This window comes from Ammospiza caudacuta, chromosome 22 (assembly GCF_027887145.1).
Source record: "Ammospiza caudacuta isolate bAmmCau1 chromosome 22, bAmmCau1.pri, whole genome shotgun sequence".
NCBI lineage: Eukaryota > Metazoa > Chordata > Aves > Passeriformes > Passerellidae > Ammospiza > Ammospiza caudacuta.
In genome coordinates, this window is record NC_080614.1 from 7882761 (window position 1) to 7909729 (window position 26969).

The 26969-nt window shown below is 43.3% G+C and overlaps 1 protein-coding gene across 1 annotated transcript; it reads left to right on the forward strand.

Moving 5' to 3' along the window:
* Nucleotides 1-1743: 1743 nt before the first annotated feature.
* MMEL1 (membrane metalloendopeptidase like 1) lies at nucleotides 1744-26021 on the forward strand. The gene is made up of 23 exons (XM_058818763.1): nucleotides 1744-2419; nucleotides 2544-2707; nucleotides 8121-8180; nucleotides 9446-9607; nucleotides 9982-10062; nucleotides 10991-11086; nucleotides 11332-11450; nucleotides 12016-12081; nucleotides 14642-14776; nucleotides 15354-15443; nucleotides 15677-15813; nucleotides 16273-16366; nucleotides 17713-17841; nucleotides 18764-18862; nucleotides 19235-19318; nucleotides 19571-19674; nucleotides 20366-20424; nucleotides 21000-21119; nucleotides 22073-22206; nucleotides 22745-22810; nucleotides 23727-23822; nucleotides 24078-24154; nucleotides 25097-26021. Exons 1-23 carry the CDS (start codon nucleotides 2370-2372, stop codon nucleotides 25194-25196), a joined length of 2322 nt encoding a protein of 773 aa, XP_058674746.1. The 5' UTR covers nucleotides 1744-2369; the 3' UTR covers nucleotides 25197-26021.
* The last annotated feature ends 948 nt before the right edge of the window (nucleotides 26022-26969 follow it).

The following is a 26969-nucleotide window of genomic DNA, read 5'->3' on the forward strand; positions in this document are numbered from 1 at the left end:
CCTGTTTGCTGGTTTACACTCTGTGAACACTTCTCCTTCATCCCACCCCAAAGCTGCTGGTGCTGAGGGAAGCCGAAGAGCTCCAGTGGGTTCCCAAATCCCTGCGAGGGCAGCGGCCAAATAATGGGGTGGCTGCAGGGGTAACAGGATCCCGAGTGGAATTCAGGGATAACAGGTTCCTAGGTGGCATTTAAGGGGTAACAGAGTCCCGGGTGGCTCCAGGGGTAACAGGATCCTGGGTGGCATCCCAGGGGTACAAGGATCCCATGTGGAATCGCAGGGATAACAGAATCCCGGGTGGAAATCCAGGGGCAACAGAATTCTGGGTGGCATTCAGGGATAACAGAGTCCCGGGCGGCATTCCGGGCTGACAGAATAATGGGTGGCATTCTGGGGTGACAGAACAACGGGGTGGTTCCAGGGATAACAGGATCCCGGGTGGTGTTCCGAGGATAAGAGAATCCAGGGTGGCATTGAGGGATTACAGAATCCCGGGTGGAAATCCAGGGATAACACAATCCCGGATGGCATTCAGGGGTAACAGAATCCTGGGGCTAACAGAATGCCGGGTGGAAACCCAGGGATAACAGGATCCCAGGTGGCATTTAAGGGGTAATAGAACCCCAGGTAACATTCTGGGATAACAGAATCCCGGGTGGCATTCAGGGATGATAGAACCCCGGGGCTAACACAATCCCGGGTGGATTCCGGGCTAACAGAACCCCGGGTGAATTCTGGGCTAACAGAACCCCGGGTGGCATTCATGAATAACAAAATCTCGGGCTGACAGAACCCCGGGGCTAACGCAATCCCGGGATAACACAATCTCGGGTGGATTCCGGGCTAACAGAACACCGGGGCTAACACAATCCCGGGATAACACAATCCCGGGTGGATTCTGGGCTAACAGAACACCGGGGCTAACACAATCCCGGGATAACAGAACTGCAGATGGAAATCCAGGGCTAACAGAACCCCGAGGATAACACAGTCCCGGGTGGATCCCGGGCTAACAGAACCCCGGGTGGATTCAGGGCTAACAGAACCCCGGGTGGATTCCGTGCTTACACAATCCCGGGTGCATTCGGGGCTAACAGAACCTCGGGGCCAACACAATCCCGGGATAACAGAATTCCAGATGGAAATCCCGGGCTAACAGAACCGCGGGGATAACACAATCCCGGGTGGATTCCGGGCTAACAGAACCCCGGGGCTAACACAATCTCGGGCTAATAGAACCCCGGGGCTAACACAATCCCGGGCTAACAGAACTCCAGATGGAAATCCAGGGATAACAGAAACCCGGATGGATTCAGGGATAACAGAACCCCGAGGATAACACATTCCCGGGTGGATCCTGGGCTAACAGAACCCCGGGGCTAACACAATCCTGGGATAACACAATCCCGGATGGATTCCGGGCTAACAGAGCCCCGGGGATAACACAATCCCGGGCTAACAGAGCCCCGCGGATCTCGGAGCCGCCGCCGCCGCTCGGAGCGCCTCCAGCCCATCCCAGCCCATCCCTCCTCCCCTCCGGAGCATCTCCCGGCGCTGGGAAGGGCTCGGGGCTGAGCTGCCCAGCCCGAGCATGGCTCGGAGCAGCCGGGCACAGCCGCAGCCGCCCGGAGCCGCCCGCCGTGCCCATCCCGTGCCCCCGGAGCCGCTCCCGGGCACCTGCGAGGGTCCCAGCCGGGACCCCGTGAATGGTGACAGCGGTGACAGAATCTCAGCCTGGATTATTTGAATGGTGGCGGAGGTGACAGGATCCCAGCCCGGATTCCCTGAGTGGTGACAGAGCTGACAGAGTTCCAGCCCGGATTCCCTGAGTGGTGACAGAGGTGACAGAGCCCTGCGAGGGTCCCAACCCGGATTCCCTGACTGGTGACAGAGGTGACAGAGTCCAAGCCCCGATCCCTTGAATGGTGACAGAGGGGACAGAGCCCTGCGAGGGTCCCAACCCGGATCCCTTGAATGGTGACAGCGGTGACAGAGTCCCAACCCGGATTCCCTGAGAGGTGACAGAGCCCTGCGAGGGTCCCATCTCGGATCCCTTGAATGGTGACAGCGGTGACAGAATCTCAGCCTGGATTATTTGAATGGTGGCGGAGGTGACAGGATCCCAGCCTGGATTCTCTGAGTGGTGACAGAGGTGACCGAGTCCCAGCCCGGCTCCCCCTGCTGCTGACGGAGCCCAGCGCCACGCAGGGATTATTCCGATTATTCAGGGAGCACTTTGGAAGCGGGCAGGGGAAGCGGCTCTTTGCCCCCCTCCTTCCCTGCCTGCCAGGAAGGAGCTGCCCCAGCTGGTCATGAGACTTCTCCAGACTTCCCAAAGAGGCTCCTGAAGTTGTGGCGCTGCTCGGGAGATGGAGAATGAGCTTGGCAAATCTGTGGACAATCAAATGGACAAATACATGTAATAACTTGGAAGTTTTCTTGCTGTCTTTGCTCTTATCCTGCTTCCTTTTTATTTTTTTTTTTTTTCCTTCTCCCTATCCTGATGTAGCCGTGCTGTTAACCCTTTCCCCTCCCTGATTTAGCGTTACAATAATGGGGAAATCAGAAAGCCAAATGGATATTGTGGAAAAATCGACCAAATCTGGGAGGAAGCCCTGGAGCTTTGTGGCCATCGGGCTGGCTGTCCTGCTGCTCCTCATGACCTGTGCTGCCGTCGCCCTGGTGATCCTCTATGCCAGCACCAGAGGTAAGAACCCGGGAATAATCTGAATTATCTTCCCCTTCCCTCTGCAAACAGCAGAAAAAGTCCTTTTTTTGTTGTTGTTGTTTTGGGTTTTTTTTTCCCTTTTTTTTTTTCTCAGAGCTAAATGAAAACAAAAACACAGGGAGACCATGAGGTCACCTCTGTGTGGGACTGAGCTCTCCCTGCCTTGTGCACAGAGATTATGTTGGCTTTCACTGAAATTTTGAGTTATGCTCTGCAAAATTCTATTATTTTATTTAATTCCGTGCAGTTTGTTGTTTTCAGAGCTGTTTTGACAAAGATGATGTGCTGTTTTAGAGGGAAGGTGTGTGTCTGTGTGTAAGGACTGACATTTCCCTATTTTATCCAAGCACAAGACAAGATTCATTATTGCCAGGGTTTTTAAAGCAACAGCTGCTTTGAAACACTTCTAAAAACAATCTCCCTGAAGGGGAAATTGCTTATTACAATGTGAAAGCCTAAAAAAAAAAATAAAAAACCACTTGCTGCTGAGGAAAAGGAGACTTTTCAAATATTCCATCAGGCAGTTGGATCTCTAAGTGTGATTTGCTTCAGCAACTTGAATGCAAATATCTTGCCAGAAACCTGGCATTGAGGCACGTTAGTTTGAAGTGTTTTGCCTAAATATTTAAATATTTTAACTGCAGAGCACACTTGGTTAAACCAAAGTTTTCCCACTGGCACAGCAAGTGCAAAGCCCCACTTTGAAACCCTGTGAAGCATCAAATGCTGGGGAGCAGCTCGGCCTCGTGTTTGTCACTTCCATTAAAGCCTCCTGGGCTGGGAGCTTTGTTAAAACACTGGAGAGTGAAATTAAAGTGGGAGCAGCGAAACTGGAGCAAAACACAGCAGCAAAACACAGTCTCTGCCTCCCCTGCTGCAGGGAGCTGCATTTCCAGCACTTGTGAGTGAAACGCTGCACAATGCTGAGCAATAATTCATGAAAAACCATTGTTATTGTTCACTTTTTTGCTACCAGCAAAATCTGAGTGTTTGGTATTCATAAAGTTCATCAGAAAGTTGATTCTATTAGCTCAGGAGAGAAATTCCCCAGAGCCAGGTCCTGCAGGAGGAGTTTCTGTATCAAACACTGAGCTTGGCATTGGGTTTTGCTGCCTGCATGCAGAAAGGATTTGGGAAATCTGCCCCACATCCTCTGCTGGCTCCAGACAATGCAGAATTCAGGTATTAATAATATTTACCCAAGTGTTGGTCTCATCCAAACCCAGAGGCAGGGTCTGTGCTCATTACGTGTTTAAGGAAGGCTTATCTGTGAGAAAACAGGTCTCAAACTTAAATATTTTCTCATATCTGCAATTAAACTTTCCCTGGAAGTGTTCCCCAGAGCGCAGGGCTGGTGTTCTGCTGCCCTGTGCTCCTCACACCCCACCAGATGTGTCCAGATGTGCCCTGGAGCCACTTTGTGCCTCTGTCCCCATCCCAGCCCACAGCTGGAGCAGCCACCAGTGTTAGGTGATTCCAGGTGGGAAAGGAAATTCCAGGTAGGAAGTTAAATTCCAGGTGGGAAATGAAATTCCAGGTGGGAGATAAAATTCCAGGTGGGAAATGAGATCACAGGAGGGAAAGGAAATTCCAGGTGGGAAATGAGATTACATGTGGAAGATAAAATTCCAGGTGGGAAAGGAAATTCCAGGTGGGAGATAAAATTCCAGGTGGGAAATGAGATCACAGGAGGGAAAGGAAATTCCAAGTGGGAAAGGAAAATTCAGGTGGGAAAGGAAATTCCAGGTGGGAAAGGAAATTCCAGGTGGGAAATGAGATTACAGGTGGGAGATAAAATTCCATATGGGAAAGGAAAATTCAGGTGGGAAATGAGCTTCCGGGTGGGAAATGAAATTCCAAGTTGGAAAGGAGATTCCAGGTGGGAAAGGGAAATTGCAGGTGGGAAATGAGATTCCAGGTGGGAAATAAAATTCTGTGTGGGAAATGAGATTACAGGTGAGAGATAAAATTCCAGGTGGGAAAGGGAAATTCCAAGTGGGAAGGGAAAATTCAGGTAGGAAATGAAATTCCAGGTGGGAAATGAGATCCCAGGTCGGAAATGAGCAGCAGGAGCTCCATCCTCACAGACCACTGCCCACATGCCCTGCCTGGGTCAAGAACTGGAGCAGTGAGAGCTCTTCAGACTCTTTCTGCAGCAGAAATATCTATTTTTTATTTGTCTTGAAAAGTTTTGTCCCAGTGCCCCCCTTAGCTCTGTTTTTCTCAGCCCATTCCCAATGCTCAAATCCCTTTTCTTCATGGGAAAGGCACCTCTGGCTCAAAGCTGTGCCACAGAAATCCCACAGAACAACAGGAAAAAACCACAAAACAGGAAAAAATACCCAATGTGGCTGAGCACCCTTCATGTGACACAACCACCAGTGTTATCCCGGGCATCTCCTATTGCTAATTCCGCTGAAATGTTAATTTTGCAATGTGCAGGGGGCACTGCATTGCTCACCAAGAGCAGATCCACATTTCTCACTTCACCTTGATGCACCCTTGGTCACAATGACACTACCCAGGCTTCCAAAAATCATTTTGTTTCGCTTGTAATTAGGAATTAAATTAGAAAATTGAAGCACTGCCTGTCCTGCTTTGCATTCACTTTTATTTTTTTTTCATTTCTGAAGGCATGTTTAGGCTTTGTGCTTCAGGGGGAATATTTTTTTCTGCTTGTGTCCATCTTGCAGAAGAGCACTGTGGTGCATGAAATGGGCACAGCAATAATTCCTGCAGTTCTCTTAATGCTGACTGGGATTTTTATTTCTATTCCCAGCCAACAAAAACACTCAGGCTCTCACAGCAGTGCAGTTACAGAGGTCTGGACACAATTTGGGGATTTTTGACAGGAAAAGGAACTTTTCAGACCCAAAAAACCACCCTCATCTGAGGGTATTTCTGCTGAAAACTTGGGCTGTTATTCAAGAAAATTAATTCAGATAAATAGATAAATACCTGTGTTTCTTCTGAAAACTTGGGCTATTGTTCTAGAAAATTAATTCAGATAAATAGATAAATACCTGTGTTTCTTCTGAAAACTTGGGCTATTGTTCTAGAAAATTAATTCATATAAATAAATAGAGAAATACCTGTGTGTCTATTGAAAACTTGGGCTGTTGTTCTAGAAAAGTAGTTCAGATAAATAAATAGAGGAATACCTGTGATAAACATATACATGCCTAATGAAAAATAAAAATAAAAATAAAAATAAAATAAAAATAAAATATAAATATAAATATAAATATAAATATAAATATAAATATAAATATAAATATAAATATAAATATAGATGTACCTATAATTATAAATATAAATGTATGTATAAATATAACTATAAATATAGCTATAAATATAACTATAACAATAAATATAAATATAAATATAAATATAAATATAAATATATAACTGTAAATATAAATGTAAATGTAACTATAAATGTAACTATAAATATAGATATAAATATAGATATAAATATAAATATATAGATTCCTGTGATAAATATATAAATACCTATTGAAAACTTGAGCTGTTGTTCTAGAAAAGTAATTTAGATAGAGAAATGTTTGTGTTTCTGCTGAAAACTTGGGCTGTTGTTATGGAAAATCAATTCAGATAAATAAATACCTGTGTTTCTGCTGAAAATTTGGGCAGTTGGTCTAGAAAATTAATTCAGATAAACAGAGAAATACCTGTGTTTCTATTGAAAATTTGGGCTATTCTAGAAAATTAATTGAGATAAATATATAAATACCTGTGATAAATAGCTATTGAAAAACAAATATATAAATACAAATTAAATAGAAATAAATATAAATATATAAATACCTGTGATAAATATATATTTATATTAATACCTATTGAAAACTTGAGCTGTTGTTCTAGAAGAGTAACTGAGATAAATAGAGAAATGACTGTGTGTCTACTGAAAACTTGGACTGTTGTTTCTAAAATAAAATCAAATAAATAAATGAATAAATGTATTAATAAATTAATTAATTTTATATATAGATATAGATAGATAGATAGATATAGATAAATCTATAAATAAATTATCCATTTCAGTCCTGCCTGGTCCCTGGGAAACAATGAGAAATTGTCTCCGCAAAACTTAACAGATTCTACCACAAAATTCTTGGAGTACAATGATTTCTTCCTCACGTTGCTCTTTGCTGTTGCTCCTTTCCTTTTTGCCCTTGAACTGCTCATTTCTTTCCCTCCAAGTATTTTATTTCCCCCTTGGAGATTCAGTGGGCTTTTAGGTTTGGTTTTCGCAAAATTGTTTAATTATGGGAGGGTTTAACAAACTCCACAAATTTGGCTTGGCTTCATCCGGCACATAAAAAAACCCCAACAAATGCTGAAACAAACACCAAAAAAATGGAAAAAAAAAAAAAAGGGGGGGGGGGAAAGGAAAAAAGAAAGGGGAAAAAAAAGAAAAAAAAAAAAGAGAAAAAAAGAGAAAAATATATAACTATCTCTATGAAGCTTCCCATTGTTCCAGGTATTTTGCTCCTCCACTGTTTGGGTTTCCAGACTCAGAATTTGGGCAGGACAGCCCAAATTCAGGGCAGGACACAGAATACACAGAATTTTGCTCTTGCAGATGTGCTCCCACCCAGCACAGCCAGGCTCAGCTGAGCCCTGAACATTCCCCAGCACAGTGGGGGCTTTTTATGTCATTTCCAGTGATGAACTTCAAAGCCCTCTTTTCTCCCCCACTGTTTTATTTCCCTCTGAATTGCTGTAATCTTGTTTGCTCTCATGTAAAGCACTTTTACTTGCAATGAAAGTGATTATTTGGTAACTCTTTTCTGCAAGCAAGGATCAAAAACAAAGCTTAAAAATGGCTGAATCTGCTGGAGAGGACCAAGATTTTGTTTTTCAGAGTGGAACCACATTGTTCCCTATTTGATATAAGTAGTAAAGCATTTGATATAAGGGTAGCAAAGCAAGGCATCCAGTTTTCTAAATGGGAAATTAAAGCAGCAAAATCAATTTCCATCTCCCAGGCCAAGGAGATCCCCCAGATCCCTCAGCCTCAGTGGCTTTGAAGATGCTCAGAGCATTTTAATAATTATCTAAAAAAGGATCCCACACTTTGAGCAGACTGTGGAGGCAGTTAGCAGGTAGAAAAGATGGTCTCATTCTCCTTCCAGGAGAGATAAAACTCACTGTCAAGGCTGTTGAAGTGCTGCTGCCAATAAATTTCCCTCAAAAATCCCCAGATTTCTTCACAGTTGTCATCTGATGTCTTTGACAGGCACCAACATTTCACTCTCCTGCTCTCAAAGCGACGAGCTGTCACCGGGATTGGGCTCTGGTGAGTGATTTTGGGAGGAATTCCCTTCCCAAACAAGTGATTCCATCTGCTTTCCTCCTCTCCCTGCAGGTTCCCACTATGGCACCAACTCGGGCAGCATCTGCACCACCCCTGGGTGTGTGACAGCAGGTAATGGGGTGTTGGGGATTCCTGCTGCACTGGGGAGGCTGTGAGGGCTGGCACCGAACCTGAAAAAAAGAGATATTCAGAGTTTAAGGTGAAAAGGAGTGAGATTTCCCCTTGGGTAAGGAATATCATTCATGAGAGGCACAGGAAAATTGCCAGGATGGCCAAGGCCATGGACTCACCAACACAATCTGTGTCTGTAAGCAGAATAAAACTCCCTTTAGACTGAATTTTGTCTCTCATGGGGCATTCACCTTTTTATTTGTGGTATCTGCACTCAAGAGACGTGAGGGTAAAGCATAGAGGCTCACAACAGCCCCATGGGAACACTGGATTTTTGGGCAGTGCCTAAACTGGAGCCCAGGGGAGCACTGGGCACTGTTCCCTGCAAGGTCTTGTGCTCTGGGACAACTCTTCTGCCATCCAGATGTGCTATTCTACACCTGCCATTCACATCTGCAATTCTGCATCTGCCATTCCACACCTGCCATTCTACATCTGCCATTACACACTTGTCATTCACATCTGTAATTCTACACCTGCCATTCCACAGATGTATTTCTACATCTGCCATTCTGCATCTGCAATTCTCCAGACCTGCCATTCTGCATCTGCCATTCTGCATCTGAAATTCCACATCTGCCATTCTCCACCTGCCATTCCACATCTGCAATTCTCCTTCTGCAATTCCACATCTACAATTCCACATCTTCAATTCTCCTTCTGCCATTCCACATCTGCAATTCCACATCTGCAATTCTCCTTCTGCCATTCCACATCTGCAATTCTCCTTCTGCCATTCCACATCTGCCATTCCACATCTGCAATTCTCCTTCTGCCGTTCCACATCTGCCATTCCACATCTGCAATTCTTCATCTGCCATTCCACATCCGCAATTAAGATCTTCCATTCCACACCTGCCATTCTCCACCTGCCATTCTCCACTTGCCATTCCACATCTGCCATTCCACATCCGCAATTCAGATCTTCCATTCCACACCTGCCATTCTCCACCTGCCATTCCACACCTGCCATTCTCCACCTGCCATTCCACATCTGCCATTCCACATCTGCAATTCCACATCTGCCATTCCACACCTGCCATTCCACACCTGCCATTCAGATCCCTTTCTAAGCAGAAAACAGGATTTCTCAAGTCATAACATGCAGGGATTGAGTCTTGCCAAGCAGCTCCCTGAGTGTCCCCAGCAGTCCCAGGGGTTCCTAGGCATTCTGTAGAATTCAGCTCTCCACTTTTGCTGCCCAGCTGCCAGAATCATCCAGAACATGGACCCCACAGCTGACCCATGCCAGGATTTCTACCAGTATGCCTGTGGGGGCTGGCTGAACAGGCATGTCATCCCAGAGACCAGCTCCAGATACAGCATCTTTGACATCCTGAGGGATGAGCTGGAGATCATCCTCAAAGGTAGGCATGGAGCTGCTCCATCCCCAGAAACCTGTGCTCATTTCAGAGCTTCCTCACTGCACACCAGACAGAGAATTAAATTTGCACAGAAGTGTTCATTGGGATTTTTTTCCCTCTGGTGCTTTTTTCTCTCCCATTTTGTGGGGACATCCTGTTCCCACTAAAAATTATCCAGAGGTGCTGACTCCAAAAGGAGCAGGACAAGCTGTCTGCAGGTCCTTCACCTGACACTTTATTCCACTAATAGCATGAAGAGCTCTCTGGTTTGACAGTAATTGCAGCCCACACTTCACAGCCCTGAGTCCTCAGGGATTTCTGTAAAATGATCAAAGGTCCCCAGGGCACAAATCTCACTGCAATGGTTCCTTCCCCAGGTGTGCTGGAGACTTCAGACCAAGGGGACAGAGAAGCATTTCAGAAAGCCAAAATCCTTTACAAGTCCTGCATGAATGAGAGTGAGTGTCTTGTTCCAGCAATTCCCCTGTTCAAAACCAGCTGTACAGAAAAACCAAAGCATTTTAAGCAAAATCCAGTCAATATCTGTCTAATCCACGTGGCCTTGCCTGGAAAATTCATTTTCAGATGAATTTGCTGGATGAAAATGCCTTGGTTTTTCATTAAACCTCAAAATACCCCTTTGGGATGTGGAAAGGGTGGATGTTGGTACCCAGCCCTGGCATGGATGCAAAGCCTTTCCTTTAGAAGGCACAAACCTGGCCCAGCTCATCCTTCCCAAACCAACCCACTCCAAATCAGCCCTGGAAGTATTGCAGAAGTTATAATTATAATTATAATTATAATTATAATTATAATTATAATTATACATTATATTATATTATATTATATTATATTATATTATATTATATTATATTATATATTATATATTATATATTATATATTATATATTATATATTATATATTATATATTATATATTATATATTATATATTATATATTATATATTATATATTATATATTATATATTACATATTACATATTACATATTACATATTGTATATTATATACTATATATTATATATTACATATTATATATTGTATATTATATACTATATATTTTATATCATATTCATATATCATATATAATATATCGTATATCATACATTATATATTATATAGCATATATTATATTAATATATTACATTTATTTTTATTTTATTTTATTTTATTTTATTTTATTTTTATGCAGAAGTATGTTCATTCCTTTTCTGAAGACTCATAAAGAATGGCTTCAGGATATCTCTTATTTTTTGCTGTCTTATTTATGACACATTCAGTTGCAAATTCAAGCTGTTAGGCCGTTACCTATTTTTCCTAATTTTATTTTTGTATGAAAACAATGCAGAATTTGTCTTTGCTCCCTCAGGTCTTATAGAGCAAAGAGATTCCCTGCCCCTGCTGGAGGCCTTGAGGATGGTTGGAGATTGGCCAGTGGCTTCTGCAGACTGGAGTAGGACCAAAGGTATTGCTGGGCCTGGGAGGGCTTATCAGAATTATTTACTGAAGCAGGGAAGCCATTGTCACCAAAATAAATCATTCCATTTTCAGTTCTCTTCCCAAACACAAGTCAGGCTATCACATATTTAACACTCATTGATCCATTTAAATAGATCTCCAAAATTTCAGCGTGTGAACTGCACAGCTTCAATCAGTCTGACACAGATTGACAAATTAACTCTGTTTTATTTTTTCCCTTTTATCTCCCAGAGCCAAGCTGGAGCATGGAGGAAACCCTTTCCATCATGAACTCCAGGTTTAACAAACGTGTCCTCATCGACATGTTCGTGTGGAATGATGACAGGGATTCCAGCAGACACATCATTTATGTAAGGAAAAAAAAAAAAGGACAGGGAATTTTTTATACGCCAGAAAATCCTAATGGATCATTATTTACACTGCAGGGAGATGAGTTTCTCATTGAACAATAGTGGTAAAATGTAGGTAATTTGTATAAAACTCTGTACCTTGAGAGTCAGATCTGTCTCAAAGACATATTGGGAAATGTTTTACGGCAGCAGAATTTTTGTTTCAGCAAAAAAAATAAGGATCAATGGAGCTTTTGCTGATTTACAGCATTTAAGGGCTGTAAATTCTTGTGACTTAAAAAAAAATGAGGACGAGGTTTAAGATACAGCAGGAAACCATGGGTTTAAAACACATAAAGGGTATTTCAGAGTTTGTTGATTGATGGTTGTGCAAGAAGTTCAGCCTTAAAGTCAAGCAATGTAGAAAAGTTACTTAAATTTGTTCTTGGGTCTTCATGGTTAGTGAAAAATTTTGCTTTTTAACCCACACTAAGATCCACCCTGTTGTTGCCTGGAAACCCAGAGATAAGAGCTGCACCCTCCAGTTCCTGCTTACCACTAACCAGAGAAATGCATTTTCCTTCAGATTGACCAGCCAAGTTTGGGGATGCCATCCAGGGACTATTACTTTAATGGGGGTAACTATCAGAGAGTAAGTATCCCTTGTTTTGATTTACTCTGTGCACTAAAACAACTTTATTCCTTATCCCTGTTCCTTCAAAAACCCCAATACATGAATTTTCACACTATGCAACAACCACAACTAGGCTGTGACATTCATTGCTATGTTTTTTTTCCTAATTAAACCAACATTTTGTAAAGTTTACAAAACGACTGAACAACAGTATAAATACTAAGCTGGGCAACTCATGAAGAAGGTTATGAGAAAATAAAATTGTGTTTTGTAGCTTAGGCAGTGTCTCATTTTGAAGAAAAGCTTCACATTTTCAGTGCAGATTTGCTTGGATCTCCCTCTGAATCCCTGATGCTCGACAAGCAGGAATCTGCTGCCACTTACCCTCCCCTTCCCCCAAAATTACACGAAATTGTGAGAGATTATTTTCTAGCTGCTTTCCCCTGCCAATGCTCGGGGCAAAACCACTGATTCTGCAAAAACAGTTTCTGTAAATACACAGAAAGCTCTTGCAAACAGAGCCAGATAATTTGTCTGTTTCCAAGATGAAAATACTGCTTTAGTCCATTTTATTTTCCTCAATTATGCCTTGCTAACAAAGAACATTTGCAGCCCAACATCAAACCAATTTTCCTAACAAGAATGGAAGGGAATACAGAGGGACAACAATCAGCATTTGAGTCTCTTTTGTCTTGTGGCTGTAAAGGCAGATGAAAACATCAGTGGGAAGAGTTTTCTTCTCACTTCAGTGTGTTTGGCTACATTTTATAGAGAATTTAGCTAAAATATAGCCCTGTGAGCATAACAAGGGATTGTCCCCACACCTTCTGGGCACCTTTAGGTGCTGCCAGGTTTTGGGACAAAACAATCTGGAAATGGAAAAGTGTGGAAAGCTGCTGAATCTCCCCTGCAAGCGTCACCTCCACAGCAGCACCCACAGCAGAAAAAAGGGATATTTATGCATTGGGGCATGAAGGTAGGACACAGATTGACTTGGAGGAGGTAGGAAACCAGGTAGAGTGCAGAGACAATCCTAAATTAGAGAAAGAAAACCAGTTCTGCTCAATACAGCTTTAATTTGAAGGCACAAAGCAGAGGGGCTGAGGCTGTGCTTTTAATCCTAATGACCAAGGAGGAGACACAACCCCTTTTTATTTGTATTTACCAGCTCGCTGCCCCCAGACAATGAGCCCAGCTCTGATGACCCAAACTCCCCCTGTGCTTAGTCCAGCATCTTTTGGCAAAACTCCTCCTGAGGCCTGGGGGAGTCTGGCCTGATTAAGGCTCAGCATTCAGCCTAAAACCACAAATCATCATCTGTAAGTGCCCAGACTCAGTTTCACCACAGCCACTGTGTTTATCTGGCTTCCAGGCTCTACAGAGGGAGAAAAATATGTGAGGAGAAGAACAGGTAGCATGGAGTTTTCCTGCATCAGGGATCAGCACTCCCTCAGCAGCCAAATGTCTTTTCAAGGCCCTTTCTGAGGCATAAATCAGTCAGAGCCTCCCCATCAGGAATAAAGCAAAGGTGCCACTGGGAACTGTCTGGAACAGAGCTCTCCTTTCAGACACTAAAACCAGACCTGAGCAGATTTGTGGTATTACTTTCAGAGAACTCAAACCTTCCCTGTTCACCCTGGAATTTTGGATCGCTGTTCCCATAGTGTAACTCAAAGCACAGAGCCTCCTCTTTGCCCAAGCAGTAATTCTAACCCAGAGTGCCAGGCTTGCATGGCACAGAGAAGGAGAATTTTTGTTTTGAGGCTGGCAAGTGCCCTGTAAGGTATTCATGACAAAGAGAATGCTTTGCTGGATCAGAAATGTGAAGATGAACCACAGAAATAGTGAAGAGTGATGTGCTGGTGTTCACAGGGGTCTCAGGTTGAGGGAAGAGATGAGGATCTGACTTCATGTTTCAGAAGGCTTGATTTATTATTTTATGGTATATATTACATTAAAACTATACTAAAAGAATAGAAGAAAAGGTTTCATCAGAAGGCTAGCTAAGAATAGAATAAGAATGATAACAAAGGTTTGTGGCTCGGCTCTGTGTCAGAGCCAGCTGAATGTGATTGGCCATTAAATACAAATATCCAACATGGGCCAATCAAAGATGCACCTGTTGTATTCCACAACAGCAGATAATCAATGTTTACATTTTGTTCCTGAAGCCTCTCAGCTTCTCAGGAGGAAAAATCCTAAAGAAAGGATTTTTCATAAAAGATGTCTGCGACAGGGAGATTGTTTACAAGGGCCTGGAGTGACAAGGCAAGGGGGAATGGGTTCAAACTGACAGAGGGTAGAGTTAGAGGGGAAATAGGGATGAAATTCCTCCCTGTGAGGGTGGGGAGGCCCTGGCACAGGGTGCCCAGAGAAGCTGTGGCTGCCCCTGGATCCCTGCAAGCATCCAAGGCTGGGTTGGACAAAGCTTGGAGCCGCCTGGAATAGTGAAAGGTGTCCTGCCATGGCAGGGGTGGCACTGGATGGGCTTTAATGTCCCTTCCAACCCCAACCATTCTGGGATTCTATGAAATGATGGACAGCAAACCTTTCCTGCCTGTTCTGTGTCCGAGTGCAGGTGAGGGAGTCTTACCTGCAGTTCATGATCACCATCGCCAAAATGATCCGCGAGGACAAGAACGTGTCCAGGGATGATTCCTTTGTCCAGGAGGAGATGGCAAAGGTCATGGAGCTTGAAACAGAGATTGCAAATGTGAGTAGAGAGCTCAGGAAATCCTCAGGAAGCTGTGTGGACAAGGGGTGAGGGGGAAGAGTCTCCTGCTGGTTTGTGCAGGAGCTTTCAATGCAGAAGAAAAGCCACAGACCAGAACAAGTGGGGGAAGAAGATTTTCTGTGCCATGAGCAGCCCAAAAATCAGAGTCCCTGTGTCTCTAATTCTGCCTGCTGTGCTGCTCCAGTCCCAGCCTTATTTCTATTTGGAGCTGTTCTAAAGCAGGCTAATTCACCTTCTGCTAGCCATGCATTGGGATAACACCAGGGCAGGCTCCCTTGTATCCGTAATAACCCACAGCACCCTAAAAATCCCCCAGAAATCCTTCCACTCTAAAGGGAACAGAAGGAACCATATCAGGTTCAACATATCCCTGAAACATTATTGGTTCCTGTACTGAATTTTTGGAAGCAGCACTGGGCACAACCAAATGATTTTCCTTTTCCCCAAAACGAACTGGTTAATCTGAATATTGTTAGAGTGTGTGTGTGTGTGTGTGTGTGCACCTGCATGTGATTTCAGCCATTGATTCCTGTAATAACCTTGTGAATGTCCTCAGGCCACCACCCCAGCAGAGGAAAGGCACGATGTGACCCTGTTGTACAACAAAATGACCTTAGGAGAGCTGCAGGAAAAGTTTGCATTCAATGTAAGTGTTTCATGAGCAGTCTCATCCTTCAGGTAATTGGTAATTACTTGCCAGTTGGAAATTGCTTTGTGAACTGGTCAGTGCTTCCACAAAGAAGTATAAAATCATTCCCATTCCTGATTTTACCCTCAGAATCTCTTTAAAAGCTGCATTCAAGGCCATAAGACTGTCAAAAGTTACTGACGTATTTAATCATCCAACACTGGAATGTCTCTCTGTTAAATTCTGCCTAGGAATTTAACTGGACCTTCTTCATCCAACGTGTCATGTCTTCAGTGAGTGTTCAGGTGGACCCAGAGGAGGAGGTGGTTGTGTATGGGATGCCTTATCTGCAAGAGCTGAAAGCAATTATCTCCAAGTACTCAGCCAGGTAAAGAAACTGCAGGATAGATAAAACAAAAGTCACAGAAGGATTGCTGAAATGTCAATTATCGGACCCCCTTTGCTAGTTCTGAGCTTCTGAGGGAAAATTGCTCTCCTGTAAAATACAGAAAATGCCTTTGGAGGTTTCAAATTCCAAATACTGCAGCACAAGGTGCCTCACTTGCTGCTTGCTTAGAAAAGGTTAAATGGGAAGGAAAAAACACATGACAGGCTTAGCTCTTGTTACATTCCAGAAGGAAGAAAAATAAGAAATGAATCCCAGAACAGACACGGCAGCCCAATCCTCAGGCGGGATAACTGCAGTTAAATGAGATGCTGTGACACCCAGCACTGGCAGCAATGATTTCCTTCATTGTCTCCATCCAAAATTCAGATTCCCCTCTGTCTGCCTGCCCTAGGGCTGGTTTTTAGAGGGGGTTAAGCTCAGCTTTGCTTTCCCACACAGCACCATCCAGAACTACCTCATCTGGCGGCTGGTGATCGACCGCGTCAGCAGCTTGAGCCGGCGCTTCAAGGACGCTCGGGCCAGCTACAGGAAGGTATTTCCTCTCTTCACCAAGAGGAGAGCACCACTGCCCCTTTATCATCACCAAACCCAGCCTGCCCGGCACAAAAACCCAGCCAGGGCTTTGGAAAGAGATGAACTTTAGGCTCCCTCCCAGCCCAAACCATTCTAGACACTGGGATTACATTGTGGAATGCTCAAACACGCCCAATCGCAGCAGTGGGAAACTTTGGGTTAATTTTGGCAGTGGTTTGAAAGCTTTGGGTTAATTTAGGCGGTGCTTTGAAAGCTTTGGGTTCATTTGGGTGGGTTAATTTAGGCAGTGGTTTGGAATTTTTAGGTTAATTTAGGCGGTGCTTGGGTTAATTTAGGCAGTGGTTTGAAAGCTTTGGGTTAATTTAGGTGGTAGGTTTAAAACTTTGGGTTAATTTAGGCGGTGGTTTGAAAGATTTGGGTTAATTTAGCTGGTGGTTTGAAACCCTTGGGTTAATTTAGGCAGTGGTTTGAAACCTTTGGGTTAATTTAGGCTGTGGTTTGAAAGCTTCAGATTAATTTAGGAAGCAGTTTGAAAGCTTTAGGCTAATTTAGGTAGTGGTTTGAAAGCTTTGGGTTCATTTGGGCAGTGTTTGAGTTATTTTAGGCAGTGGTTTGAAAGCTTTGGGTTAATTTAGGCAGTGTTTGGGGTAATTTAGGCAGTGGTTTGAAAGCTTTGGGTTAATTTAGGTGGCGGTTTGAAACCTTTAGGTTAATTAGGTGGTGGTTTGAAACCTTTGGGTTAATTTAGGCAGTGTTTGAGTTAATTTAGGCAGCAGTTTGAAAGCTTTGGGTTAATTTAGGCAGTGCTTTGAAACATTTGAGTTAATTTAGGCAGTGGTTTGAAACAACTGGGTCAATTTAGGTGGTGCTTTGAAAGCTTTGGGTTAAGTTAGGCAGTGGTTTGGAACCTTTGGGTTAATTTAGGTGGTACTTTGAAACCCTTGGATTAATTTAGGCAGCGGTTTGAAAGCTTTGAAAGCGTTGGGTTAATTTAGTCAGTGGTTTGAAAGCTTTAGCTTAATTTAAGCAGTGCTTTGGAACCTTTCCGTTAATTTAGGCAGTGTTTGGGTTAATTTAGGCGGTGGTTTGGAATCTCTGGGTTAATTTAGGCAGTGTTTGGGTTAATTTAGGCAGTGTTTGGGTTAATTTAGGCAGTGTTTGGGTTAGTTTAGGCGGTGGTTTGGAACCTTTGGGTTAATTTAGGCAGTGTTTGGGTTAATTTAGGCAGTGTTTGGGTTAGTTTAGGCGGTGGTTTGGAACCTTTGGGTTAATTTAGGCAGTGTTTGGGTTAGTTTAGTCGGTGTTTGGAAGAGCTTTGGGTGGATGTGGGCTGTGTTGCTGCAGGCCCTGTACGGGACGACGCTGGAGGAGGCGCGCTGGCGGGAGTGCGTGAGCTACGTCAACAACAACCTGGAGAACGCGGTGGGAGCCATGTATGTCCGGGAGACTTTTGCTGGTGAGAGCAAGAGGATGGTATGTAGTTTACCCTTCATACTACTGTACATCCACTCTGCTGGCAGCTCTCTGGTCAGAGAGAGGGAGGAAGCCAAATAAGCTTTGCCATGAGTCGCCCTGGGAAGGTTTAGGGAGCTGGAGAGAAAGAATTCTGAACAATCTGCACCTGGTGTTTTGTAATAAGCTCTTTACAGCCCATAAGGTTGTTTGCAAATGGGTGTCTTCTTAATTAGCTAATGGTGTTTTGATTAAGGGACCAATCAGGTCCACCTGTAGTGGACTAGAATATAAAAAGGAATGGGTTTTCTGATAAAGTGAATTAGCCTTCTGAATGGGAGCCTGTGTCGTTCATGACTCAACAGCAACGCATCCACAATGCCCACAGTGCCCATTCCCTCTGGTGCCTGGGAGAGTTATCCACCAGTCAGGAAGGTGCAAGGACTCATTTGTGATGCTCTTTTATGTCACTGTTGTATTAAGAACAACATTTCACTCCAAAATCTCAGAAGGCATAAAGCAAAACTTTATTACCAAATTTCCCATATTTATAGGCAAGATTGTTCACTCAGAACCTGATTGGTTCTCAAACAATATTTCTCATGCCATTGGATAGTTAGGAACAACACTTTCTTGTACATTTCTCTCTATAAAGTAACGTACAACATTCCACATGTTCCTAAATACCAGGTGCACAGACCAAGATAAGAATTGTTTTAATTCTTTTCTCTGAGCTTCTCACAGCTTTTCCCAGAACAATGCCAGGGAAAGTTATCTGTTTGACTCCCTGACAAAAACTGTCACATCCACACTTTGAGGTGCTCAGTACCATGGTTCAGAGCACAGAATTTGGAGACATGGCCTTCCAGCAGGAAGCTTTTCATCCCTCCCTAGCTGGGAATAGGGCATGGCAATGATGAGTGTCTCCCTGGCTCTCTTTCAGGTCCGAGATTTAATAGAGAAGATCCGCGAAGTGTTCGTGGAGACCTTGGATGAGTTACAGTGGATGGATGAGGCATCCAAGGAGAAAGCTCGTGAGAAGGTCAGACACAACAAAGAACTTCAGTTTTCCCTCATGAACATGAAATATTTGGAATTTTGTAGTATCACCATATCCAGTTTCTCCACAAACAAGAGGCAAAGAGGACATTATGATCCTGTTACATTCTCCTTTCCTTTCAGTCCTTTGTTAGCCCACATCAATAAAAATGCCAACTGGATGTGACGCAATTCCCCCCAAAAAAACCTTTTCCAACTTTTAATTGACCTCAGGACCATCAGCACCATTCCAAAGCCAAGAAAAAACCAAAACATTTCACTATTCTTTGTATTGAAACTTTGGTAAAAACAACCCAACAACAGCACACCAACAAAAACCACAATTAAGAGGAAACATTCAACTCTTTTCTTCCAGGCAATGGCAATCAAAGAACAAATTGGCTACCCAGATTACATTTTGGAAGATCACAATGAGAAACTGGACCTGGAATATGCCAATGTAAGTGTTTTGTGCATATCTCACTAAATCCCTCAAAATAAACCCCTGCCTTTGCTTTCTTCCCACTGGAATATTTATACCTGTGCAACTGCCCTTTCCAAGGACATTGAAATAAACACATTAATAAATAATTGGTGCAAAGAACCAACTATTCAGTGAAACCATGCAACCAAAACGTCCTTTAGAGGACACTCAGTGGGACGAGGAGTTCCTCTTCCTGCTCAGCTGACCAATGGATCCCTGTTTGTGCAGTTAAACTTCAGTGAGCACAGATACTTTGAAAACATCCTGGAAAACCTGCGAGCTGGAGCCCAGAAGAGCCTGAAAAAACTGAGAGAGAGAGTTGACCAAGACATGTGAGTTTCCAGACAGAGCCACGGACACAACCTAAATTCTGGGTTCATGGTGGGGGTGTTCAGCTCATGCTGTGGGTACCTGGGAATGCCTGGGGCTGAGATAATCAAGGAGTTAAACAATTCTAAGATGAAGTGAAAAATGCTTTTCCCTTTGAATGTTGTTTGTTTGGGATGAAAGCTGCCCATAAAGAAGCCACCAACAATTTCCTAGTATCAGGAATTCTTCACAGCTGTGATCAGTGCACCCTTTTTCCTACATGAATTCTTGCCTATATAATCTCTTTATAAGGGATTTTTCCTTCTTGTTACAAGGTTCTTCCCTCTCCTAACAAGGAAATTATATTTCTTCATATATCCACCCATACATTCCTGAGAATATATATATATATATTACATATATATAGATATATAGTACAAATATGTGTATGTATATATGTATACATATGTATATACACATACATATATACATATATAGAGAGATATATAAAGATAGATATAGATATAGATACAGATATCAATATAGATATAGATATCGATTATATAGATTATAGAAATAAATAATCCCTGAAAGGATTATATCCTTACAATTCTTTCCTATATACCTTGCACTTTTTAACCAGAATTAAATTTCAAAAAATGTCTGGGGGAAAAAAAACCATCATGACTGACTATATGCAACATTTATTTTCAGATGGATAATTGGAGCTGCAGTGGTCAATGCATTCTATTCCCCCAACAGGAACCAGATAGGTAGGTTTAAACACTTTTAACCAGCTGGTTTTTTCCACAAAACAGTTCAGGTTTGCATCCAGAGGCAAACCTGCCTGTGCCCATCCAGGAATTGTGGGCAAGGCTGCCTGGCTGTTCAGCTTAAGCACTTTATTGGTGAATATTAAACTCCTCAGTTTTATCCCCTGTCACTGAGCAGCCTTGGGTTTGAAAGCCAAGTGCCAGCGCCCAGAGAATGCCCCCAGTGTGTCCTGGGCTGCTCCTGCTGCTGAGTTTTCAGCCCATGGGGCAGCTCTGCATTTGCCCTGTGCAATGACACTGCTAAGAGCCACCCAGTCTGCAGAAATTAGGCTGAGCTTAATGTAAATGCTGCTTGGGTCTCAAACAGGGAGATACTGCAGCTGCAGATGTGCTAAATTAAACCTTTATTAACTTGTCATTTTCCATTTAGCAAGAGAGAAACGATTTCGCATGAGGCATGAGCTTGTTTCTAATCATTTTATATTTTCTGTTCCTTCCTGACCCTTACACCAAGCAAACAATCTGCAAAATTAAGCCACTTTACAGCATTTCCCTCCTTCTCCCTGTCTTTGCAGTTTTTCCTGCTGGGATTCTCCAGCCCCCCTTCTTCAGCAAGCACCAGCCCCAGGCCCTGAATTTTGGAGGGATTGGGATGGTTATTGGGCATGAGATCACACATGGCTTTGATGACAACGGTGAGGAGATGACTGAAAAAATGGTTTTATTTCAGCTAAAACTCGTGGCAGGAATGGCAGGGATTAAAGTGCCCTGGGATTGAAATCCCTGCACAGCCACATCCAGCTCAGCAGCAATAGGAGCACACTGGGAGCACTCCATGGAAGGTTTTGCAGGGAGTGTTTCCTGAACAAAGCACTGGAATTAATCAGATGTTTAAAAAAATTGAGGAAATTACAATTCTCAGGGGAAAAAAAAGTTATTTTTACAGCATCATCACATCAGGAACACAAAGCAAGCAGATCCATGGGCTCCTGAATACAGTGAAATCTGTGAACAACATTTTTGGGATAGAACAAATGTCAGCAGAGTCTTGAAATCCCAGGAGACTTTGTTTTTTTGACCCAAATGCTTGAAATAAATTGGCTTTTTTAAGTTTCTCAAATGTCATGTAAAAGAATTTGGGGGAAAAGCTCACTTCTGACTCTATAGGTCAGGAGTTTCTTCCACGTGGTTTTTTTGTGCTCAATAAGTTTGTGCAGATGAGAGAAACTGCCTCAGACACTGAGTTCCAGAGCAAAGAAAAGCCTTTTTCTAGCCAGAAAACCAAGAACACAAACTCCAGAACTTCAATTCCAGCTTTTAATTCTCTATAAACCTCAGTTCTGACATGTGGCCACACAGAACCAGCACCTCAGAGCTGAGAGAAGGTTTTGTTACACCATATCTGCAAAATCCATTTGGAAATAAAACCAGGCCTTGGAGCTATACCTGGGCTGCAGACTGAACAGGAAATCAGGGAATTACAGGGCCCACAATTCCACGCCTTTGTGACAAAGAGAATAAACTGTGCCCAGAATATTTAAATTCAAGGAGGAAAGAGGGAGTGCAGCTCCAACATCCCGGCTGCTACACTGCAAGAGTTTTAAAATCCTGCTCAAAACTTTCCTTTTGTCCCTGGGTTTTCCTTCAGGAAGGAATTTTGACAAGGATGGGAACATGCTGGACTGGTGGAGCAATTTCTCAGCACTGCATTTCAAGGAGCAGTCCCTGTGCATGGTGCACCAGTATGGGAATTACACCTGGGAGCTGGCAGGGGGACAGAACGTGAGTGACAACAACAGCCACAGCTCTGGCTATGCACAAATATTGAATTTAACAGGGGATAAGCATAAACCCCAGCTACTATAGGACTGGGATGAACTGGGGACTCTGGTGTGGCCCAGAAAGCCCAGGGTCTGTGTGCAGTGGTGTTCTGTCTATATTATATTATATTATATTATATTATATTATATTATATTATATTATATTATATTATATTATATTATATTATATTATATTATATTATATTATATTATATTTGTGTTATATATTATATTATATTATATTATATTATATTATATTATATTATATTATATTATATTAGTGTCCTATTCGTGTCATATTCGTGTCATATTCGTGTCATATTTGTGTGTGTTCTGTTCCAACCTACAGCTCTTACCCTGTGATTTCTCTAATTTCATTCTCTCCTTTCTTGTCCCAGCACAAAGTCACAGCTTCTCTCTGTTCCAGGCATGTCAGGCTGTTGTATAACTGACCTGCCATTCTTTTTTATTTTATTTTATTTTAATTATTATTTTTACAGGTCAGTGGCATAAGCACATTAGGAGAAAATATTGCAGATAACGGCGGAGTCCGACAGGCTTATAAGGTAATCCCCACCTTTAAAACCTTAACTTTACCTGTTTTGTGAACTATTCTATGCTAAAATTTGACAATTGTCATGCTATTAGCATATTCCAAAAAGCTAAAACCCCAGCTGCACACCTGGAAGCTCATGAGCCCATGGTTTGCTGCCATTCTTGTACCCAGAAGCAGCCCAAAGGTGGAGCTGAGAGGATGTCCTTCCTTACAAAGAACCCTAACAGATATCACAGTAAAACCTTTTATCTGTGGTGTTTTGAGTGTGGTGTTTATAGAACACCCAGAATTTTCAGAAATTTCAATTCCAGCCCTAAGGGACACCATTCCAATTAATTATTTCATTAGGATTGTTCTAAAAGCCATGACAGATGTGGAGGGGATGTGCCTGCACACAGAATCCATGGATGTTCTGTGGTGCTGGATCTCTTTTTACCCTCATTCTCCCTTCTGTTTCATGCTTTGGGATTGTCTCAGCACCTGGGAGGCTGCAGAAACCAGAATGTTGGGAATTAACCAGCATGAGGGCACATTAACTTGTCTCCATCATGTCAATATACCTAAAAAAAGCAAATTGGCCAATTAATGTGCAACAATAACAGGTAATGGATTTAACATTGAGCAAGGTTGTTATCTGCTATTTAATGAGCAGTTACCTGAAGAGAGAAAATCATCACTATAGAGAAGCAGAGAGATTTAACACTTTATTTACAGATACAAATTCCTGTAGAAAGAGACCATGAAGTCAACAGTGCTTATGCTGACAGCTTTTTCATAAAATTCTCTGCACTGTTTGTATTAGAGACAGAAAATGTATACAAATACAGAAGGGAAGCATACTGGTTAATGCATATGGTGAATAAAATCCCTCCTCCCATTCAAAATCCTCCTGCTGCTGCTCTGAGTTGCTCTGTGATCATTTCCAGGCCTATTTGAAGTGGCTGGAACAGGAAGGGAAGGAGCCAAAGCTGCCTGGACTGAACATGTCCCACAAACAGCTTTTCTTCCTCAACTTTGCCCAGGTGAGAACACACAGGGCTGTGCCTCAGGCCCTTGGAGCAAACCCCTGGAGGAAATCAAGGGCAGATAGATCTGTCCCAGAGCACCAGACCTTGATAAAACAAAAGCTGATTAATAAATAATTACATCTATTCTACCTCTCTATAAAACATACCCCAGTGTTATCACAGCAAACTGGGATGGTTCTAAGGAAAGCTGAGAGGTTCCCAACATGAATTCCCAATACTGACCCACTAATGATGAATCTCCCTGTGCAGGTTTGGTGTGGTTCCTACAGACCAGAATATGCCAGCCAGTCCATAAAGACAGATGTGCACAGCCCTCTGAAGTACAGGTGCGTTTTTATTCATTGTCCATATTACCTGCATTTCCTAAAGCATCCCATATTCTGAACTGCAATCAAGTTCTGAAGTGTGGGTGGGATGGATGGAGATGGGAGATTTTTGAATCCGGGGCTTGGAATTTGGGGTTTATTGCAAAGGGCCTGGGTGCAGGGCCCTGCTGGGAGCCGCCAGCCACAGCTCAGAGCAGGCCCAAAAGGGGGGGAGAGAGATAAAGAGAGTGGGAAAGAGAGAATGAGAGAGTAAAAGAGAGGATCAGAGGGTGAGGTTCCCATTACAATACAATAAATCTTCTTCTGGTCTTGGAATTTGGGGTTTATTGCAAAGGGCCTGGGTGCAGGGCCCTGCTGGGAGATGCCAGCCACAGCTCAGAGCAGGCCCAAAAAGAGAGAGAGGTAAAGAGCAAGAAGGCAAGAGTGTGGTAAAGAGGATGAGTGAGGAAGATTAAAAGAGAGAGAAGTTCTCATTACAATACCATAAATCTTCTTCTCTGTTGAATATTCTAGTTCTCACTAACCAATCTAATCCAAGATACAAATCCTATAGCATTTGCATACAGCCTATAAGAATCATTACATTACCATACTGTGTTACATTTTAAACCCTAAAAACTCCTCTTTGGACCCTTCTGCCAAGCTGTAGGGTCTGCTGGGACCCTTGGACCTGTCTGCAAGCAGAGGGTGTTGTTTCATCAAAAGGGGATTACCTTCAGCTGACCACACCATTGTTTTCCAGTTGTTCAGTAACTAAAGGATCTCAAAGCTTGCTTTCATTTCAATCTCGCTTATAGTTTCCATATTCTCAAAATCTTTTGCCAGGCAATCCTATTTATATGGCTTTCCTGCTTCATCTTCCCCAACATGAGGCCCCAAACCACTTTCTATCCCCCAGAGCAGCATTTTCCATGTAAATGAGAGTCCCTTCTCTTTGTTTAGGGTGATGGGCTCCCTGCAGAACTTTGAGGCCTTCTCAGAGGTGTTCTACTGCAAGAAGGGCTCGGCCATGCACCCCGCGGGGACGTGCCGCGTGTGGTAACCCGCGATGGCACTCTGGTGCCACCACAACCAGCTGCTGGCAGGGATGTGCCCGGCGTCCCGCTCAGCCCCAGGGGCAGCAGCAGGGGCAGCTGCTGCAGGGAGAGCCAGGGAAGCCCTCAGCTGTCCCAGAGCCGCTGGGAACCTCACAGGGATGACGGGGATGGAGCCCGGGGCTGGCAAAGCCGCGCTGTGTCCCCGGGCTCAAGGACTGTTTCCAAGGACATCCTGACTGTTACTGAGACTCTGCTTCAGGGCTACAAGGACTCGTTCTCACACAAGGAAACAAAACCAACAAGCAGCCACGAATCTATTTTTCAGGAAGGAATAATAATTTTAATACGCCGGCCCCGCTTTCTGGGGGCTCGGCAATGCTGTCCGAGACTGTTCCACTGCTCCGTTTCCAGTGTTCTGCTTCTGGTTCTGGTGCATTTTTCCCCCAGAGCAGGTTAGGGCTGGTGTAAACTCTCATGCTGTCTGTGCCCCTGCACTTTGATCACTGCTTTGTGGTTCATGGATTGCTATTTGTGGTGACAGCGAGCTCTGTGTCAAGATGCCTGTCGCACTCTCCTCCTGCACTTGAGTTCCTCTGCTCCAAAGAACCCCCTTCAAGTGAGGCATCACTACACTCCTATCACATTGTAGGAGTACAAATTCTGTCTTTCTGGTTAAATTACAGGGTCCCACCCTTCAGAGATATATTTAAAATGATGCTTTTTCTTGTAGAAAGTGTATAAAATACCTTTTGCCAAATAGCAGACATGTATCCATGGAAACAGTTAAGCTGGTTTTAATCCTGTGCCTTTTTATTTTGCCATAGGCTATTTTTCAGTATTTACACTTGAAAATGTAACGTGTATTAATTTTTAATAAAATTTAAAAGGAAAAAAAATCATGGTGGTGAATTCAGCAAGGATTTCCAAATGGGGGGCTTTCCTTGGTAAGCATCCTGCTATAATGAGAATACCTTAAACCTCCAGCATTTATTAGTGAGTTTTCAATATTATTCCAGCAAATGCTTTTCTTTTTAGCATAGGAATCATTTGACAGCAAGGGAGTAACTGCCTGTGTGACTGGAGATGGGCTATTAAAGGTTCTGGCACATGCAACTGTTAAAGGATAACTAAAATATGCCTGGAAGGGTTAATTCCAAGTGAATCAACACTTGCACATACAGCACATGGAAGTTCCTCTATTTTTTCATGTAAGTTTATCCCATCCTGAAAGAGCCTGAATGAGAGATGTGGGACTCCAGGCAGCTCTTCAAAATGCATTTTATTGTATACAAAACGCAGTTTATTGCATACAAAATGCAGTTTATTCTATCCAAGATGTCACAGCAGTCCAGCTGTGCCCACACACAAACTGGAGATGAGAGAAATGGCCCTGAATCCCTGCCAACCACTGTGTTACCTCCCCACAATCACAAAATGCTTCAGCCCTATGGGAAGTTGTGCACCCAGAGGTGTTTTGCTGCACTTTAAATCGTGGACAGCGAGAAGAAGCTTTATTAGATGCTGAGGAAAAGAAGATCCTGATGTTTCCCAGAAGGAAATGAAGCTTTTCCCTCTCCCATGCTGCCACCTGGTGACAAATCCTGCTCCAGCTCCTAAAAGACCAAAATTCACATCCAACAGGAGCAGCTTTCAGCTCCATCGAACCACAGCTGGTGCTGACATCAAATCCTGCAAAATAATTCATTTTTAGTTGGTGGATTGCTGATCCTGGTGGATGCTGCACCTCAGTCCCCGGCTGTGCAGATATCCCTACAGCA

Coding starts and splice junctions, on each gene's coding strand:
- MMEL1 (XM_058818763.1), top strand. CDS start 2,370: ATGGAGAATGAGCTTGGCAAATCTGTGGACAATCAAATGGACAAATAC. Junction 18,863..19,234: donor AGGAGAAAGCTCGTGAGAAG/GTCAGACACAAC, acceptor CTTTTCTTCCAG/GCAATGGCAATCAAAGAACA. Junction 24,155..25,096: donor CACAGCCCTCTGAAGTACAG/GTGCGTTTTTAT, acceptor CTCTTTGTTTAG/GGTGATGGGCTCCCTGCAGA.